The following is an 18,353-nucleotide window of genomic DNA, read 5'->3' as shown; positions in this document are numbered from 1 at the left end:
TCTGCACCAGCGCGTGTTATTGTGAGAGACACACTCGCTCATTCACACATTCACTTACTCTTCGGACATAAAACTTTCAAGGCAGGCCGCACTTTATTCCTTTTTTCAAGACAGCTGAAAGACCAGGTTGTCTTGCACCACTATCCTAAAGCTAAGCTGAACCTCAATTCCTGCGTATTCCAGGTACATTTAGTTCTTGAATCCCGGAGTGTTGAACCTCCGCACGGGGAAAGACTCCTGCTCCTCCTCCTTATCCCTGAGCTCGGTCCATTCAGCCCCGACCTTGTGGATTCGGATATCTTCGTAGTGCCGGCCGATCAGATGGGGCAAGTATGCCTCGCCCACGCCGAGCTCATCCACCGAGACCACGGTATAGTCGGCTCGGCCAGTGGTATACTTGAACTCGCTGACGGCCAGGATGGGGATGCTGTGGAGAGGGTCGGCAGTGGTGCCCCGGATGGTCAGGCGGCCCTCCCCGACGGAGTGGTGGACGTCGTGCTCTCGAACCTCTAGGGTGCTGATGAGAGGCTCCCACTGAAGACCTTTGCCCTGGGAATGGGGATACGCCTTAATCTCGAAGTTGATCGCGTCCCGGACGCGGGGAGGGAGATCCTCGCCAAATTTTGCCTGAACCTCGATGAGACGGACACCATTGCGCTCAGCGTAGGCATAGCGCCAGTCTCCAGATCGCCAGAGACGGCATGTACCAGTCTTTTTCGCCTCGCCCCAGACCTCACGGCCCCAGGTGACAGGGAGATCATTGCTGATGATGATCTCGAGCATAAATGTACCGGCCTTGCCACGGAACTTGACGTCTAAGCTCACGATAGCGCAGTCAAACTCGCCGCACAGCTTGCTCTCCATTGTAGACATGAGGATGTGACCCGTGGGAGTGTCGCCTGGCTCCAGACCCGGGGGGAGAACACTGCGGACATATTCGGGGGTAGTGGTGAAGTCGATGACGATGGCCTCCTGGGAGAAGGAGGGTTTGGAGGAGAACTCCTCAAAGGCGCGGACCTGTTCCGGAGAGGCAATAAAAGACATGATTGACTTTCTTTTTTTTTTTTTTTTTAATTCACCGGGTGTGAGTTGAGGTGGCGGGCAAAAGATGCTTGTAAGTCATCAAGTTGTGTCAGAGCATGGGCAACAACCATGACCATTCAACCCAGGGTTCTTATACCCAGACTATAGACTTTGATGTCCATCATGAAATGGCCTATTTTCTTGACTATTATGGAAAAATTGCGAGGGCGTCTAATCTCTCTCATGATATCTGCCGTCGACCCTCTCGTGATGCCGACCCATGGGGATGGGCCCAGGCCTTAACCCAATTTGGCCAATGTGCGAGGTGCCAGACCCTTGGGGCCCAGGCTTATCGCGATTCGGTCGTTTCCAACTAACACTGGGGGCCAATACGATTAGCCATGTAACATTGTCATGGTAACTATTGCGTGGTGTGCTATCTACTGACCCGGCCAGCCGGACCCCGAATGGTACGGATGGATTCTTCTCCAGGTTTTCCCCAGTCTTCGAATGCTTGCTATCACAGATCCGGTCTTGATAACAGCAAGGGGGCTAGAATCTTGTGATTTACTTGATAGTTCTAGTTGATAAATCAAAGTTTGCCATTTGGATAAGAAGGCGGCTACCAGTCATCCTTCATCCCTTCAGTTGCAAACGTCCTCCTCACAACTCCCATTCCTCTCCATCTCTTTATTCATTTCTTCTTGACTGTGTATCCTCAAGTGGCAGAACATCATGGATGCAGAAACTCCCACCAAAGAACACAAGGGCCAACAGCTCGACCAGCTTCAGCGGTCGCCCAGCATGTCCATCATGGACGGACAACATCGTAATATCCACGAGAAGCCCTTTACCATTTGGACAGCCATGGGCATCGGCCATTCCATCACCAACACGGCCATCACCCTCATCGTGGGTCTTGCCAGTGGTGCTGCCCTCGGTGGTCCACCGCTCTTCATCTACGGCTTCATCATGATGGCAATCATTGCCGTCGCCGTTGCCATAAGCCTAGGGGAACTTGCCTCAGCTCTACCTCACTCGGGAGGTCAATACTACTGGGTTGCCGTCTTGGCTCCCCCGAGCTGTCGACGCTTCCTCTCCTATGTCACCGGCATCGTTGGGTGGGCTGGGGCTGTATGCACCTGCGCCTCAGTCTGTCTCGCGGTTCCAACCACCATCTTCGCCATGGTGTCTTTGACACACCCCGACTTTGAATACAAGCCATGGATGGGATTTGTGGGGTTCCAGGTCCTGAACCTCTTGGCTTTTTCATTCAACTGTTTCGAGCGCGTTCTCCCTTGGGTCAGTCGCTTCCTCCTCGCCTTCACCGTCTGCACCGTCACCGTCGTCTTTGTTAGCATCTTGGCCGCGAGCCCCCACAAGCAGACAGGCGAAGGTCTCTTTGTCAACTTGTACAACATCTCGGGGTGGCCCAACGGTGTGGCCTTCCTGATCGGCCTTAATGCCCCCAACTGGGCCTTCTCCTGCCTCGACGCCACGGTGCATCTCGCCGACGAGATCCCCAACCCTCGACGGAACATTCCTCAAGCTTTACTTGTCACAGTCGCTCTGGGCACCGCAACCGGCTTCCCCATCATCCTTGCGCTCTTCCTCTCGGCCCCTTCTGTCGAAACCATTGTCAACTCTGCGACGCCTTCGCTACAAATTTTCTATGATGCGTTCAGTCAGAATACAGCCGCGGCTTTGGGCCTGCAGAGCATCGTTTTGGTGTCTGCAGCTGGTGCCATCATCGGCATTCACACTTGGCAGTCCCGTATCGCCTGGGCATTTAGCAAAGACAAGGGATTTCCATTCCACCGATTCCTTTCCCAGATTGCTCCTGAACCATACGGTACCCCCATCTACGCCCACATCTGGTGCTGCTGCTGGACTGCCGTACTTGGATGCATCTACATGGGTTCGCAGCTTGCCTTCAACTCCCTCGTGTCCGGAGGTATCCTTCTTCAGTACATCACCTACTCTACCTGCATCGCGTGCCTCTTGTGGCACGGCCGGTCAAGAATCACGCCAGGTCCTTTTTGGTTCCCCAAACTCGGCTTGGTTGCCAACATTGTCGTTTTGGTTTGGACGTTGATCGCACTCGTTTTCTACTGTTTCCCTTCCTTCATCCCGGTTCAAGCAGACCTGATGAACTACGTGTCTTGTGTCATTGTTGGTGTCTTTCTCTATGCTTTGGTGTATTGGGTCGCATTTGGTCGTAAAGAGTACCAGACTCCAGAGCCGGAGCAGTATGATTGAGCTTGGGGACGAGGCGCTTGCATCTCAAGGATTTGTTGAATTTCCATCTTGAATTAGTCAAGTACTTGAAAATTTTACTATTCATGCTCAACCGGTACCCTTTCATCTATCATTGAGATGTTTTACATCTGCTAAACAGGGCACGGTTCACAGTTGCAAGCATTGTATCGAGGTTCAAAGGAGAAGTATTCTTCTCCTGAAATCAATATGCAAGGGTCTCTCCTGTGGGGTCAATCGGCAGCCAATCCGATCCCAGCGGTAATGGTGCATGTATCCTCGAGCAGTTGTGCTCAAGCCTAACCTGTACCTTTGAATAACACCAGGAGGGATATCAACAAGATTGACAGGAGCATTTGCGTGCTTCCCTTTTCTAATCGCTGTCTCATGGAGCATATCTCCATCATCCTACCCAATATATGCACCCGATGTATCACCATTCGAGAAGCCAGCAATTGTAGTACCTCCATCAATCGCCACAATAGACCCAGTCATGAACTCCGCACGCTCAGAAAGCAAAAAGCAGATCAACTCGGCCACCTCTTCAGGCTTGCCCAGTTTACCTGAGGGCTGAGTCGCGTGAGCCAGTTCATCAGCAGATAAACCGAGGTGGCTCAGCATGGGCGTGTCGATATTTCCAGGCGCCACGGCATTGACACGGATGCCCTTCTTTGCGTATTCGAGCGCTGCCGTCTTGGTGAGGCCATTGACTGCATGCTTGGAGGCAACGTAGCCTGCGCATCCTATCGTTCCAATGGTACCCGCATCTGAGGAAAGGTTGACGATTGATCCCGGCACCCCAAGCTCGAGAAAGGTTCGAATCTCTTGTTGCATACAGTGAAAGGTACCAGTCAGGTTGACATTGATCACCGCAGCCCAACTGGCAGGATCAGTCGCATCAATGGTAACGCCCTTGGGCAGAATGCCTGCTGCATTGACTGCAAAGTCGAGACGGCCGGCCCACGACACAACCTTTGCCACCGCGTCTCTCACCACCTCGCTCTTGGTCACGTCGACCCAAACAGGTAGTGTCCGAACTCCAAAAAGGTCTTCAAGTTGTTGAGCTCGGGTTGTGGTGTCCGCCAGATCCAGGAGAGCCACACTCGCGCCTCGAGATGCAAGCAGATGGGCACAGGCATACCCTATACCGCCTGATGCACCCGTGACGAGAGCAACTTTCTCGCTGAACTCGCCGGCCATGACGATGTGACCTTGTGATTCTCAAGTGGGCAAGAAATCGGTATTGACAGGAGGATGCGGCAAATGAGGAGTCGTGTAAGAAAGTTGTGTGGAATAATCCTCGACAATAGTCAGTAGACCAACATACAATGGTAGAGCAGCGTCAGAAGGGCTTTTACATCCTTTCTTATCGTCTTCTATTTCTGCGCGCAAATCCGTACTCAGTTTCGCTAACTTCATTTGGAGTAAGTCCGAGTGTTTTCTTTGCCAAATGGAAGACAGACTTTCAGTGACCCCTCTCAGTCCCATCATGACGCCTGGGCTGTTCCTAATTTGGCTAAAATGCGAGTTGTGGAGGATGAATCCCTAGCTTCGGTTGCCATGATCTCATATATGTACTGTATTTATCAACCACCTACTTCAACACAGTCTTGCGAGTTTTGATAGTTCAGTGTAGACACCTAGTCCAATTGCATTTCCTCAGCTTCAAATCCCAAACATGAGCTCCAAGGTTGCCATTGTCACAGGAGCATCATCTGGTCTGGGTCGTGCCATCGCCCTCAGCTATGGTCGAATGGGATGGAAAATCGTCTGCGCAGATCTTCGCCCCGATACTCTAAACACGATAGCCACCACCGTGGATTTGATCAACCAAGAAGGACGTGGCAAAGCCATCTTTGTCCAAACCGACGTCTCCTCTTCCGACGATGTTCAGTCCCTCGTTGACACTACAGTGAGCACCTTTGGCAGAGTGGATGTCCTTGTTAACAACGCTGGCATTTCTTTTGAGTCTCACGGAAAGCTGGGGCCCAACCCAATCGTCGACACAGCTGATTCTACATTCGATACTACCTGGGCCGTAAATGCCAGATCGGTATTCTTGGGCTGCAAATACGTCATTCGGCAATTTCTCCGCCAGGAGCCATGGCCAACGGGCGATCGAGGATGGATCATCAATATGGCATCCGTATACGGCCTGAAACCAGAAATTGAACATAGTTGGTCCATACAAACATGTATTCATCCAGTCACTAACTCTTCTGCCAATAGTCTCTTACTCTACCTCCAAAGCGGCCGTAGTTCATATGACAAAGTGCATCGCCCGTGAGTATGGCCACTCCAAGATTCACGTCAACGCCATCTGCCCCGGCTGTAAGTCACCGTATCTCTGGATATCTGTTCGTGACTAATTCGCCGTGTTTTGTGCAGTCGTCAAGACAGAAATGGATCGCGTCATGCTGGAAGATGAGGCTCTGAACGCTGCTACCGTTGCTCTCCATCCTTGGGGATCCCTGGGAGCTGTTGACGATGTGGCCAAGGCGGCCTGCTTTCTGGTTAGCGATCAGGCGGCGTGGATCACAGGTGTTGCGTTGCCGGTCGATGGTGGTTATGTGACAGCATAAAAACCAAACTCGTTTGACGGTTTGCTTTGGGTGTCTAGATGATAGTACCAACCACATGCCTCTTCAGATACACAGGAGTACAAGGTGGTTACTAGCCGAAGTGGTCCTTTGATTAGTCAATACAGTTCTTTTTGAAATTGTTGATCATTCTTCTTAGTGGCATCTCAGTGGTTCTTATAACACTTGAATGATTTCATTGAATGGTTGATCCATCGATTTTTTCGAGATTGTCCGATTTCCGAGAAGAAGTATTAGCCATAAAATTTCCGAGAGCCCTCAATTACGACCGAGACACCAATATCTGTCACAATTGCTCTGGTGGGTGGTGGGCTGAACAAAGACGGGAGCATCAATGGGGACGAGATGGCTTGCCGCCAAAGCTCGTCCTGAAAGCCGGTCCTTGCTTAAACAAGCTCCTCGGAGGTAAAAGTGATGAACTGCTCGCCGTAATGCTGTATTAGGCTGGACCGAAGGGTTGGCACCGAGTTCAAGGCATTATCGGTTTCATCTTTCGTCTGCACCATCTGCCCACACAAGCCACAGGTCATGGCCGAGGCAAACCAAACCCTGCCTTTACGAGCGCAGTTGCACCAAGGGGTAGTTTTGTCATGGCCGGGTTTCCGCTCTGGAAGTGTCAAGCTATGACCACGAGCCGCAAGGGGATTGTTTCTCCCGCACTTTTGCAATGGATGTCAAGGAGCCATGTTCTGTCCTGAACGCCATCCTCCTGACATGGTTTTAGCGGGCGGCTGGTAAAACAAAAGCTAGAAAAGAAGCGGTTTCGGGTATGATTTGGAATGGTTGACAGATGGCAGATGTTTGGATTGGATGCCTCGTAATTGAAGTGCGCGGCGTCAGAGAAGCCCGACACCAGGTCACGCAGCGGGTCACGTGTACCCCCCTGGTCTCACCATCCCGCCAAACCGTTGATCTCATGAGCCAGGTAGCCGGCTCGGCACGGGAGAAAAATTCGCGTGGCCATATCTTGGGCCCTGCAGCAGCACATTGTGCTATGCGTTCCGTGAGCGATGGATTCTGGCACAGGGGGCCCTGGCGCCAAGTGAGTCGAGATGAGACAGCAGAATTATGCGACGAGATCTGGACCGACGTGGAGTCTCTTGTTTATAGATGCTATTACCTCCGGGTTTCATCAAGTGACATTGAAACAGATGCGATTCTTGATCGGGGGAAAAGGTTTTACCTCCATCGGGCTGGATAAGACGGCATCAAATTTTGACTTAACGTTAAGGGAGGCAGGTATGCTTAAAACACCCTGGGGCGGTCCTTCCGTTAATCACCTTCACACAGCTTAGTCACATGCCGTGATGGGAGTCAAACAGCCAGGCCCTGATCAATAAAATACCAACCTCTCCTTGACAACCTGACCTCCTTAGCAAAAAGAGGCTATTCGCAAGCCTGCGCATGGTTCAGCGTTCCTCCCACAAGCCGAAGTCTTCGCTTCTTGTTTCGCCCGTGCAGACCCCGTCCTCTGCCTCACATCACCGCATGACGAAAATATCCGTCCAAGGGTCAGGGCACAATAAACCCCCTGCCAATCGTCTCGTTAAAGAAGGTCGCTTTCTTGATCCAGGGCCATTTCCGCCAACCCCCATGCTTCCAGGCGGTCTTGGTCAAGAGCCACACCAGAATTCGATACAACGCCTTCGATCCCCGGCCTTGTTCGAGACAAGCATGGCCCGTGACCTGCAGAACACCCCCGACCAGCCGGGGCTATCGGAGCCCCCCGCAATGCTTCCTCGTCTGTTGTGGCCGGCTTTGGAAGCCAGTTCTGGACGGACAAAACAACCCCCGGTTGTTTCCAACGGTGAGCGACCCAGGGCCTGTCGTTCAAGGGGCTTCAAGCTGAGTGAGATCCTGGCAGGCGACGGGAGATGCAGAATTTTTCCCGACACGCAGCAAACGAAACAGAAACCTTACAAATGTATCACCATGATTTAGACGACAGACGAGCCAAATTGCTAGCCCGAGAAAAAGACTGCAATTCGGATCGGCATGAATAAGGCATGTTTGGGAGATCAGGCGCCACGCGGCGAGGGCACACGGGAGCCAACCAAATCCATCTGTGCCTGGCAGCTCCAGACGCCAGAGAAAAGGCCCAGTGTCACTGGTTTCAAAACTCGGCCGGGCAGTTACAGGGGCACCAAGCGCCGATTCTTGGGCTGGTTTCCAATGAGTGGAACCTCCGCGTCGAGGTGACATTGGGATGTGGCGGCCGCCAACGAGTTTGCGCCTCTACCAGAGGCCCAAGAGATGCCAAGGCCTCTCAAACAAGGGGCTTGACGGTTCTGCTGCCGTTGCCAATGACGCAGGCTGCATATTTTTGATTGCATCCCAGGGCTCGACCTGATCGACACGGTTTTGTACCCAAATTCGGTCTTGGGGGCTGATGGACGCTGGGTTTCGATTCAGCTACCGCATGAAGTGGGAAATAATTACGGAATGCCGAGGAAGAATTACAGATCTTGAGCCTTGGGTTTGCCGCTCTTTCGAAAGGAAAGTCGTCGGCAATAGAGTCTTGACGCGCGGGCATCTGGTTGAGACACTGACGACGCCGGATTGGCCCTGTCTTATTGGCGGCAATGGGCCTGGTACCGCGGTTGTGGGTAACAAAAACAGCTTCTCTCACCCAACGCTTTGCCAGCTGACGACGGCCAAGTACGGGGACACGAACCCATCAGCTGGTACTGCCGTCATGTTCCCCAAGGGATCTGAGAAACAGCAATCAGACGCGGCGGGCCAATCAGTCGATGCTGCGGCTAGGCGCTCATACAATAACAGACACTGCCAACACCGTCATAAAGCAGGAATGGTTTCGACGCGATTCACAAAGGGAAGCGTGCAAGTTTCGACTGCAACCTCTTGTGCCGGAGGTTACGATTCAAGTACAGTACAGTACATACAAGAGCAAAGGGGCTCTTGGGCAGTTTGACTTGGCAGAGACTCTCCGACCATGGTCTCACGCTCTGCTGCGCTAAACATGGTCGAGCCCCTGTCCCTGACACCGAAGCCCTGGATCCACGACCCCTAGCGTTAGCGGCGCCACTGCCAGACGTTGGCCGTGGTCCCCCGCGGGCGCCATGCATCCAATGCATCTTGCGGCTCTCCTGGCCCTGGACCTGGTTCAGATGCCACCAGTTAGAGGCCAGCTTCGCGCCCAAATGCCATTGTTCGATTTCTCCTATTAAATCCACGCCTGCCCGCGCATCACAGCTGCTGGACGGCCATTCTCATTCTATTGTTCTTGTTCGGGTTCCTATTGTGGAAGACGTCTCCTTTTGTCTTTCAATTACTTTCTTGTTCATCATTTTCCCTTCCCTTGTTTCTATCTCACTCTCTGATATTTCCCTTTTCGGATTTGTGCTGCTAGACAGTTCCTTAATCACCCTCCTTTGACTGTTCCCGAACAGTGCATCGCGCACCTACTTTCGACCGTTCATTATTTACCGTTTCGAGAGGAGCGTTGATCGCCTGCCTCCTCTATCAGTTTCAGTACTCATTCCTTTACTGCTTTGCCATCCAAGGCACCGCTCTCTTCCTTGACTCGATATCGACTTCTTAGACGACCGAGCAACTATCTATCTACTTGAGTGAAACGGCTGGAACCAGTTCACTTTCGCGCTCCAGCATATTTCTTCCCATATACCCACGAATCTTCAGTTAAAAACACCATCACCATGGCGATCTTCAAGAGTCTCTTCGCTACCCTGCTCCTTTCGGCCCCCTTCGCCGCCGCCGCCCCTCTGGACCTGTCGGCTGGCTTCAAGGACATGGCCGAATCCCTCCCTGACCTCCCCGAGGAGGTCACTGGCAAGGTTGGAATCAGCTCTTTCCTTCGAACAATGGTCTCGAACCCCGATGCCCAGAACATTATTCCCAACAAGTACATTGTTGTCTTCAACAACGAAGACTTCGACGATGATGCCATCAGCGCCAAGGAGGCCTCGTTCGCCATGGCTATCAAGAAGCGAAACCTCAACAAGCGAGGCCTCAACGGCCTGAACCTTTCCACCACCATCAACTCCTTCAAGATGAACAAGTGGCGAGCCATGTCCCTCGACGCCGACGATTTGATGATCAAGGACCTTTACGATGCTGACGAAGTTGCCTACATCGAGGCCGATACCCATGTCCAGCTCAACGGCGCCATTGCCCAGGTCAACGCCCCCCCAGGTCTCGACCGTCTTTCTCACGCCCAGCCCAACGAGGATACCTATGTCTTTGACGACAGCGCTGGCGAGGGCATTGTTGCCTATGTGGTTGATACCGGTATCAAGACAACTCACACCGAGTTTGAGGGCCGTGCCACTTTTGGAGGCAACTTCATTAACAACGTCGTAAGTATATTGATGATTTGCGTATTGTGAGAGGATATCTTTGGCTGACCGAAGACAAGGACGATGATGAGAACGGACACGGCAGCCACGTCGCTGGTACCATCGCTGGTGCTACCTTTGGCGTTGCCAAGAAGGCCGAGCTTGTTGCTGTCAAGGTCCTGGATGCCTCGGGCGGCGGCAGCAACTCTGGCGTTCTCCAGGGCATGCAGTTCGTCATTGACGACGTCGAGAAGCGAGGAAAGAAGGGCAAGGCTGTTATGAACATGTCTCTGGGTGGTGACTTCTCCGCGGCCATCAACCGCGCCATCGAGGCTCTCTTCAAGGCTGGCGTTGTCCCCGTTGTGGCTGCTGGCAACGAGAACGTGAGTGAACATTGAGCCCTTATCGAAGAACAACGACTAACAAGGAATAGCGAGATACCGCCCTGACTTCCCCCGGCTCTGCTCCCAACGCCATCACCGTCGGTGCTATTGACGGTACCACCGACGTGCGAGCCCCCTTCTCCAACTTTGGAAAGGACGTCGACATCTATGCTCCCGGTGTCCAAGTCCTCAGCGTTGGTATCGACTCCAACACCGCTACCGCCTCCCTGAGCGGCACCAGCATGGGTATGTTTCAACTGCTTCCCTGTCCTGCTCGCCACCTTAATGCTAACCTGCTGCAGCCTCTCCCCACGTTGCCGGTCTTGCTGCCTACCTCATGAGCTTCCAGAACGTCCAGGAGCCCAGCCGCGTTGTTGAACTCATCAAGAGCCTCGCCCAGCAGACCGGTGCCAAGGTCCGAAACAACGCTCCTGACACCACCGACCTCATCGCCAACAACGGCAACCAATAGAAGCAGTCACGGCAGCACAACCACCATGGGAAATCAGGGACAATGGGAAAGCGGGACGTTTTTTTGATTACCAGGGAAAAAAGAAGAACAAATTTCAGGGATAATTGGTAGCCCACCTCCGTACAAACCTGAGATATTTCATGCCTATTCATGCGTGTAAATATGTAATATAGAACAGTAGACACACTTGTGATCTATCGCACTTGCTCGTTGTGTGCCAGGAGTTGGACCGGAAAAGGCAACTGGATATAGACGGTGTATCAGTAACGACTACAACTATGATCTTCTAGACAAGGACAAGGCGAGCAGCTGTTGACATCGGCTCGGAGAAGCCAAGACGGAACAACACGGCAAGTCCGACACTGAGGCCTCTTGTCCGACACGATGACACAGCTGTCAGGGACACAGCTGTCAGGGACACAGCTGGACATGCAGGATCGGAAGATTACTCCTGCAGCGAGGCCACAGCCACGATGTAACCTTTCAACGCAGGGCCGAGACCCCTGGGGCACGATGAGCAGACCCATTACTTATCAGATCAGCTAAGTCCCTCAAGTGGCAGGGAACTGCATGAAAAGACAAAACCAGAGCCCAGACGCTTGTCTCGAAGTCCGTCCCGGCACTTGTAGATCCAAGCCTAAAATGCAGGTCTCTATTAAGCATAAGCGTCACAGATATATTGTAAAATGGAATGACGGTATGTTTGCTCGCCGCCGCATGTCCATTGTCCGGAGACGTCGAGATGGACTTGCGGCGCGCCTCGCCAAAAGACTGAGGCTGAGAGCAATGGGATTCGATTTTAGCACTTCTTCGGCACAACCACAGTCATGAAAGGACTGGATTGCAATTTGACATCCGTGCTGGAGCGTACTGCTCCGGTATCAGGCTGTAAACACACACACACCACGTCAACGGGGGACTTGGCAAAACTTGGAATGCAGCGTGCGCTGTACAACGCCGCTGCTTGTTGTATTAGAAAGAGTAAACGCCCGGCAATGCGACCTAGGCTCGATCCCCTTCTCATGGGGGATCTGTGTCAAGTATGGGAACGTTAGGATATCGTGAAAAGGTTCTGGCATAAAACATGAAAGACCAAACAACTCGACCAGCGGATTATGGTGTTACAATTCGTCACGGCCCGTAACTAGGGGTGTGGCCTTCTCGCCACCTGGTAGGAAGACACTGGCCTCCTTGAAGATGTTGTCGAACCTGGCGCCGAAGAACCAAGCAGTGCCAATCTGTAAATGATGCATTAGTCGACCAAGTTGGTAACAGGAATACATAGCAACATACCATAAGACCAGAAATGCAGAGCAAGCTGGCAATGACGACACCAAAGAGGACAACGGCCTCACCAGGGTCCATGGTAGGCTCCTTGTTCTGCCTCTGGTTGTTCTCCAAGGCGAGCTTCTTGGGATCTTGTCGAGGGAAGAGGGTTTCGATAAATTGCTCAATCTGAGCGGGTTAGTGAGTATTCCTAGACATGATGCAGAGTAAGACATACCTTGGCGCACTGCGCACTGATGGCAAGATAGCTGGGATCTCTGGGGTCGTTCTTTGCTTGGATTCGTCGTGCGTATCTCCGGAAGACATCGCATACTGTGACGAGGTTTTGAGTGCACTCAAACATGATCTGGCAGGCATCACCCTTGGTGATCTTGATGTTCCTCTCGAGAACGTTGGGGTTTCTGAAGACGAGCTCCAGTGTGGCAATGGCCATGCCCTGGGGGATGGCAACAAAGTTGAAGACACTCTGGTCCTTGATACCGGCCATGTAGAACAGGCACTCCTCGCTGTGCTTGAGAGCATCGAGAACCATCTCAGAGACACATTCGAGGGCCTTTGTGCGCTGCTTGGGATCGAAAAGATCCTCCCACTTGTCGACGTGCTTGCTCCAGATCTCCTTAGGATACCATCTTCGACCGTCCTCCCAGTCTTCATGGATATCTCGAATAATGTTGGTCTTTTGGAGGAACTGACCCATTGACTCGGTCAGTGAGGGACGCTCAGCCAGTTTGGGGTTGGCGAGCTCCGAGGCGACAAACAGGCGGGTCAAGCCCTCGCCGACGAGACCAGCAACGTAATGGCAGTAAAGCTCATACTCGTCGATTGTTTGCACGCCATTCTCGATCATCTCCGTGTTTTGGGCATAATCGGCCATGCCATTGCCCATCTTGATGGTCATGTCCTTGATAATCTCATAGTAAGGAGCCTTGATCTTCTTGAGCTCAGTGATGACAACGTCAAAGTGCTCAAGAAGCTCCTTGTCCTTCTCTTGACTCTCATGGAACTGCCAACCATCCTGCTCCATGGTGTTGTGGAACTCGCGAAGAAGAGGGATCTTCTTGTCCAGGGGAAGAGTCATGTCGTCCTCAATAGTATCCAGACCACGGAGAACAAGGTAGAAGAGGGTAATGGGGACAAGAAGCTCATGGTTAAGCTCCTGGATGACGGCCGCAAAGCTGCGGCTCGTCATGTTCAAGTAGCGGAAGCATTCTTGCAGCTCGGGGGACTCGGTGCTGGGATCACGCTTGTGGACAGGATCGTGCCAGACCTTCCTGGAGAGGACATTAGAAGCTGCCGATAGAAGCAAGCAGGAAGAGGTCTCACCATTGGATAATGGACCGAAGCTGGTTCGGGTGGAAGAGGTAGTAGAGGGCACCCATTTTTGCGGCGTGAGGGGGGAGCGGGTAGGCGAGACAAGCAACTCAAGGGAGAAGCAGAGGATGGACAGTGCGCCGAGTCGACTCAGGAAGTGGGAGGAAGCAAAGTTTTTATGCCAATTGCAACCGTTGACCCCAAAGACGTCGTTTTGCGTTGCTCGCCATCAACTGCGCGAGGAAGAAGGAGAGATGAGAGAGGACAGAATTGATCTGGACACCCACTCTTCCGGGTAAATCCACATTGGCAAGAGCTCATTTCTTGCGGTGGAGGTGGAGGTGGCCGATCCTTGTAGAGTGATGTAGCGGATACTAGAATAAGACTTCGCGCTTTCTGCATGAATCGCGCGTAGCACGTGTGCAGCTGTCACTCGTATTCGTGTTGAGTTTTGTGACACCCCGCTTAGCGGCATGGCTGTGAAGATATGGATGCAAGGCCTCTGGTGCATCCGTTGAAGGGGAGCACAACACGGGTGGGAGCCAGCACTTGCTGTCGCTGGAGATGATTCAGCTACGTCTGCCTACAGCAAGCTGCAAGGCACCCTTTCCCCAGGAAGCTGTACCACACGCCATCACTAGCCGGAGCTCCGGCCCGCAAGCCCTCTCGATGGTGTTGAAGAAGTGTCAGTAGGACGGTCTCGGCCATGGTAGCTTGTCGTTAGCCGGCACGTCGGGCAGTGAATAGGAATCAAGACACATCGCAATAGAAAGCGACAAAGAAGCTGAGCAACCTGGGCAAAAGAGGCTGGCCTCATCGACAGCCCAACCACCAAGAAAAGACTTTTGCGAAATATGCATCTAGACGATCCGGACTCCTTCACCGCTCAACCGGATTTATCCAACCCCACAGTCTTCTCTGCTCCAGGTTCCGGGAAATTGCGCGTCTGTTGAGCGCGGCATCGTGAAGCGAGCCAATCGAGAATGTGATGATGATGCTTAAAGCACAGATTCTTCGGTGTCCGGCGGCTTTCGTCTGAAGATATGACAGCCGGCGAGGTTTTCCGTGATGCATGTCAGACAGCATCACTTAAGCAGCATGGAGAGCTTCTGCATGCTGAACCCTGTCACGACAGACGCGTTTCCACCACCTTAGGTGCTACAAGTCTCAAGAAGAATGATATTGTTTGATCTCGACCCTTTGAACCGGGTCATTGGCACTATGATCAAGTGATGAACAACTGCATATAAAAGGCCTTGAATCACGGTGGGTATGAAAACCGAGGACTTTGTTTCAATCATAGCTGTTGCTGTGTCTTTAGCTTCGTTCAGAATCTATCTGCTGCAGGAACTCGTTATCTTTCCATTACACCGGAACCCTTACCCTGCTGATCAGGCACACCCAAAATCGCTTATACATGGCGGTATCTCTGATAGCACCACTAGTAGAGACCTATACAGGATCCAATTATAGGAGAAGCCCGTGCCTTGAAGAACGTGCACCTTAAATCATCTGGACTCACCACCTAAGATCATTTATGCAGTACATACCTGTTGGTTGGGCATTGAAGTCTCCAAAGGGTAGCATCATGGTGCCCACACAGCTGACTGTTAACTACCTATGTAGAAGATTGGGCAGTGACCGTGATCGATCTCGTCAAGTTGCGTTCTATGGGTGCAAATGCTCTCAAGGCGACCGGCGCAAAGCATATGCATCTGAAGAACTTCTAATACTAAACCACTTCATGATCTTTATCCGCTTCCATGCTCACGGTAGAATATGTAGCTTATGGTGTCTGCAACAGTGTCGACAATATTACCGCCCTGGCCCGATACTGTATACCCTTCGCCTTGGAGTTTGGTTGCCGTTCGCTGATGTTGGGGAATTGGCTCGACGAGCAAGCCAATCGAGTCAGTAGTTATGGGTTTAACTCAGTCAAACTAAGTAATGATCAAGTTTTCAAGATTTCTGGTATCATGGATGTTATCGAGTTGTACGAAAGTACCGACAGAAGGTGTTTCGGGAGCATGAGAATCCCTGAATCACCACAGAACATGTGATGAATGAAACAATGTTTCATTGAACAATCCTCAACAAGCTCCAAGTTGGATAACAATCGTGTCGACACAGCCTCTTCCAAAATTCTGCAGTCTATAAAAAGAAAAAATCAAGCAAGAAAATCGTCATTTTCCTTATGCGAGATGCCAAGTCAGAGCCAAGTCAGACAAAACGATGCCGTGTAAGTTGGGCAACACGTAAACATCACGGCGGAGTTCAGGCAGTGGTGTTGAGGGGCAAAGTGGCAACAAGGCCTGACGGGGATGGGACGAAGCGTTGGAAACTTGAAGGAAACCTTCTTTTCCGGAGGCAGCTTTCGTCTTATTGGCTAGCTCGTCAAGAACGATTCGTCATGTTTCTCATGTGATAAACTGTCCTTCAAGTTTGCGATTGAGGCCTCAGATTATGATCCAAGGTGGTGAACCTGCCCAACGGCTGGGCACTGCCCCGCCATTACGTAGCCCCGGAAGGCCCTGAAGAACCTTTCCAAGCCCCCCAGCCTTGGAGCTTAGGCCAATGAGTGCCCGAGGAGGTACCTGCCAATCCTTGGATCCGTCGTTCTTGAGGGAGGGAAGGAGAGAGGGATGGATGGCGGTCATGCCGGATAATTTCCGCGCGGGCAGGCGGTCATTTTGGGCAACCCGACGCCATCATCAACATTTCTTACCTGGTACCAGTGAATTTTTTCTTCCTTTTCCTGCTCCATATTCACCTCAACCTATTTCCACCTCCCTCCTGACCGACCTGAAGCCCGGAAGAGCTGCCCATCATGGTCGTCGATACCGCCTACTACGACACCTTGGGCGTCCAGCCCACAGCCACCGAGCTGGAAATCAAGAAGGCCTATCGCAAGATGGCCATCGTCCACCACCCAGGTTTGTCCATGATACGACCTTCCAGACCGTTGCATTTCGCCAGGCTGACTTTGCTGCTCTGCAGACAAGAACCCCAACGATCCCACCGCACATGAAAAATTCCAGGCCATCGGCGAGGCCTACCAGGTCCTCTCCGACACCGACTTGCGGAAAGCCTACGATAAGTTCGGAAAGGACAGCGCAAGACCCCAGGAAGGTTTCGCCGACCCCGCCGAGTTCTTCAGCTCCATCTTTGGCGGCGATGCCTTTGTCGACTGGATCGGCGAGATCAGCCTTATGAAGGACCTTACCGCGACCATGGATATCACGATGCAAGAGGAGGAAGAGGCCGCTGCCGCCGAGGCTGCCGCACAGGCCGCCGAGGGAGACTTCCCCGGTACTGAGGAGGCTAAGAAGGAGAGCATGAAGGACCAGGAGAAGAGGGCGGAGGAGAAGAAGGCCGCTGCTGCTGAGGAAGAAGCTGGCCCACCACCCCCTCCATACTCCGAGGCCGTTGCCGACGACAAAGAGACAAAGCCTACCTATACTCCTCCCCCGGCTGCCGCCGCAGGCCCCTCGGGCACCGAGTCCCCTCTTCCTCGATCCGATGCCAACTCACCCGCACCCTCCTCGGCCTCTCGAAGCCGAACCCAGATTCCCCTCCGGCCTGCCCTGGCCGACAAGTCCCACGAGGATATCCTCCTTGATGAGGCTGCCAAGGGTGAACTGACAGAGGAGGAGCTCAAGCGCAAGGAGAAGAAGAAGGGTCTGAGCAAGGAGCAGAGGGAGCAGCTGGCAGCTTACGAGAAGGAGAGGGCCCGAATCCGACAGGAGCGTGTTGATACCCTCGCACGTAAGCTCCAGGATCGCCTCAGCGTGTGGACGGAGACAGACAAGGGCAACGACGTCACCAGGGCCTTCCAGGAAAAGATGCGCCTCGAGGTGGAGAACCTCAAGATGGAGTCGTTCGGTATTGACATCCTGCACGCTATTGGTCAGACGTATGTTTCCAAGGCTTCAACTCTGCTGCGCAGTCAGAAGTTCCTCGGCATCGGTGGCTTCTTCAGCAGGCTCCGCGACAAGGGAACCCTCGTCAAGGAGACATGGAACACCATCAGCAGCGCCATCGATGCCCAGCAGACCATGGAGGACATGGCCAAGATGGAGGAGAAGGGTGGTGAGGACTGGACCGAGGAGAAGCGTGCTGAATATGAGCGCCGCGTCACCGGAAAGATTCTCACTGCGGCCTGGAGGGGAAGCAAGTTTGAGATTCAGAGCGTCCTGCGTGAGGTGTGTGACAGCATCCTCAACGACAAGAAGGTTCCTCTCAACAAGCGGCTGGAGCGAGCCCAGGCTCTGGTCCTCATTGGTGACATCTTTATGAAGGTATGTTTTCGTCCTGTTTTCTTACCGATTTCATCACTAACACGCTATACAGGCTGAGCGTTCACCCGAAGAAGAGGGTGACTATCTCGTCTTTGAGCAGCTTGTCGCCGAAGCAGCCATGAAGAAGGAAGAGGATCACAAGAAGAAGAAGGAACGCAAGCACGGCAAGGAGAAGGAGCCTTCCTCCCCCTGAGTTTGAAGAGAACAGTCGAACCAAAGAAAAAGATGCCCAAAGAGTCAAGGGGCAGTGGTAGGTGTGAAATCCTGGGTGGGCATGCTTGGACAAGGTGCACGCCAATGAAGACGAACGTTTTTGGTTGGGATGATGCCGTGGTGGTATAGCATAGAGTGGCAATGACGAGGACGGCCGGCAAACGATTTAGACATAATTCCCATGACCCTATTCC

General features: G+C 52.7%; 6 protein-coding genes and 1 pseudogene across 7 annotated transcripts, besides 1 other annotated feature; 4 read left to right on the top strand and 3 right to left on the bottom strand.

Annotated features, from left to right (window-relative positions):
* Positions 1–189: 189 nt before the first annotated feature.
* On the bottom strand, positions 190–1,113 carry NCS57_00163900 (Acetoacetate decarboxylase; the record flags this gene model as incomplete). The annotated part of the gene is made up of 1 exon (XM_053051697.1): positions 190–1,113. The coding sequence occupies exon 1, from the start codon at positions 1,042–1,044 to the stop codon at positions 190–192; it is 855 nt and encodes a 284-aa protein (XP_052920212.1). The 5' UTR covers positions 1,045–1,113.
* A 645-nt stretch (positions 1,114–1,758) lies between these two features.
* On the top strand, positions 1,759–3,282 carry NCS57_00163800 (Choline transport protein; the record flags this gene model as incomplete). Its single annotated transcript, XM_053051696.1, has 1 exon — positions 1,759–3,282. The coding sequence occupies one exon, from the start codon at positions 1,759–1,761 to the stop codon at positions 3,280–3,282; it is 1,524 nt and encodes a 507-aa protein (XP_052920211.1).
* A 405-nt stretch (positions 3,283–3,687) lies between these two features.
* On the bottom strand, positions 3,688–4,479 carry NCS57_00163700 (uncharacterized protein; the record flags this gene model as incomplete). Its single annotated transcript, XM_053051695.1, has 1 exon — positions 3,688–4,479. One exon carries the CDS (start codon positions 4,477–4,479, stop codon positions 3,688–3,690), a length of 792 nt encoding a protein of 263 aa, XP_052920210.1.
* Positions 4,480–4,915: 436 nt separating this feature from the next.
* NCS57_00163600 lies at positions 4,916–5,861 on the top strand (annotated as a pseudogene). Its single transcript has 3 exons — positions 4,916–5,456; positions 5,509–5,610; positions 5,668–5,861.
* Positions 4,916–5,861: a sequence feature.
* A 3,695-nt stretch (positions 5,862–9,556) lies between these two features.
* NCS57_00163500 (uncharacterized protein) lies at positions 9,557–11,050 on the top strand (the record flags this gene model as incomplete). Its single annotated transcript, XM_053051694.1, has 4 exons — positions 9,557–10,216; positions 10,276–10,578; positions 10,629–10,824; positions 10,881–11,050. 4 exons carry the CDS (start codon positions 9,557–9,559, stop codon positions 11,048–11,050), a joined length of 1,329 nt encoding a protein of 442 aa, XP_052920209.1.
* Positions 11,051–12,171: 1,121 nt separating this feature from the next.
* On the bottom strand, positions 12,172–13,716 carry NCS57_00163400 (Squalene synthase; the record flags this gene model as incomplete). The annotated part of the gene is made up of 4 exons (XM_053051693.1): positions 12,172–12,288; positions 12,344–12,505; positions 12,555–13,608; positions 13,661–13,716. The coding sequence occupies 4 exons, from the start codon at positions 13,714–13,716 to the stop codon at positions 12,172–12,174; spliced, it is 1,389 nt and encodes a 462-aa protein (XP_052920208.1).
* A 2,759-nt stretch (positions 13,717–16,475) lies between these two features.
* NCS57_00163300 (J domain-containing protein) lies at positions 16,476–18,139 on the top strand (the record flags this gene model as incomplete). The annotated part of the gene is made up of 3 exons (XM_053051692.1): positions 16,476–16,581; positions 16,646–17,946; positions 17,999–18,139. 3 exons carry the CDS (start codon positions 16,476–16,478, stop codon positions 18,137–18,139), a joined length of 1,548 nt encoding a protein of 515 aa, XP_052920207.1.
* Between the last annotated feature and the right edge of the window lie 214 nt (positions 18,140–18,353).

The sequence above is a fragment of the Fusarium keratoplasticum genome, chromosome 1 (assembly GCF_025433545.1).
Source record: "Fusarium keratoplasticum isolate Fu6.1 chromosome 1, whole genome shotgun sequence".
Lineage (NCBI taxonomy): Eukaryota > Fungi > Ascomycota > Sordariomycetes > Hypocreales > Nectriaceae > Fusarium > Fusarium keratoplasticum.
The sequence above is the reverse complement of the archived record's forward strand: the minus strand, read 5'-3'. Positions and strand labels throughout refer to the sequence as shown.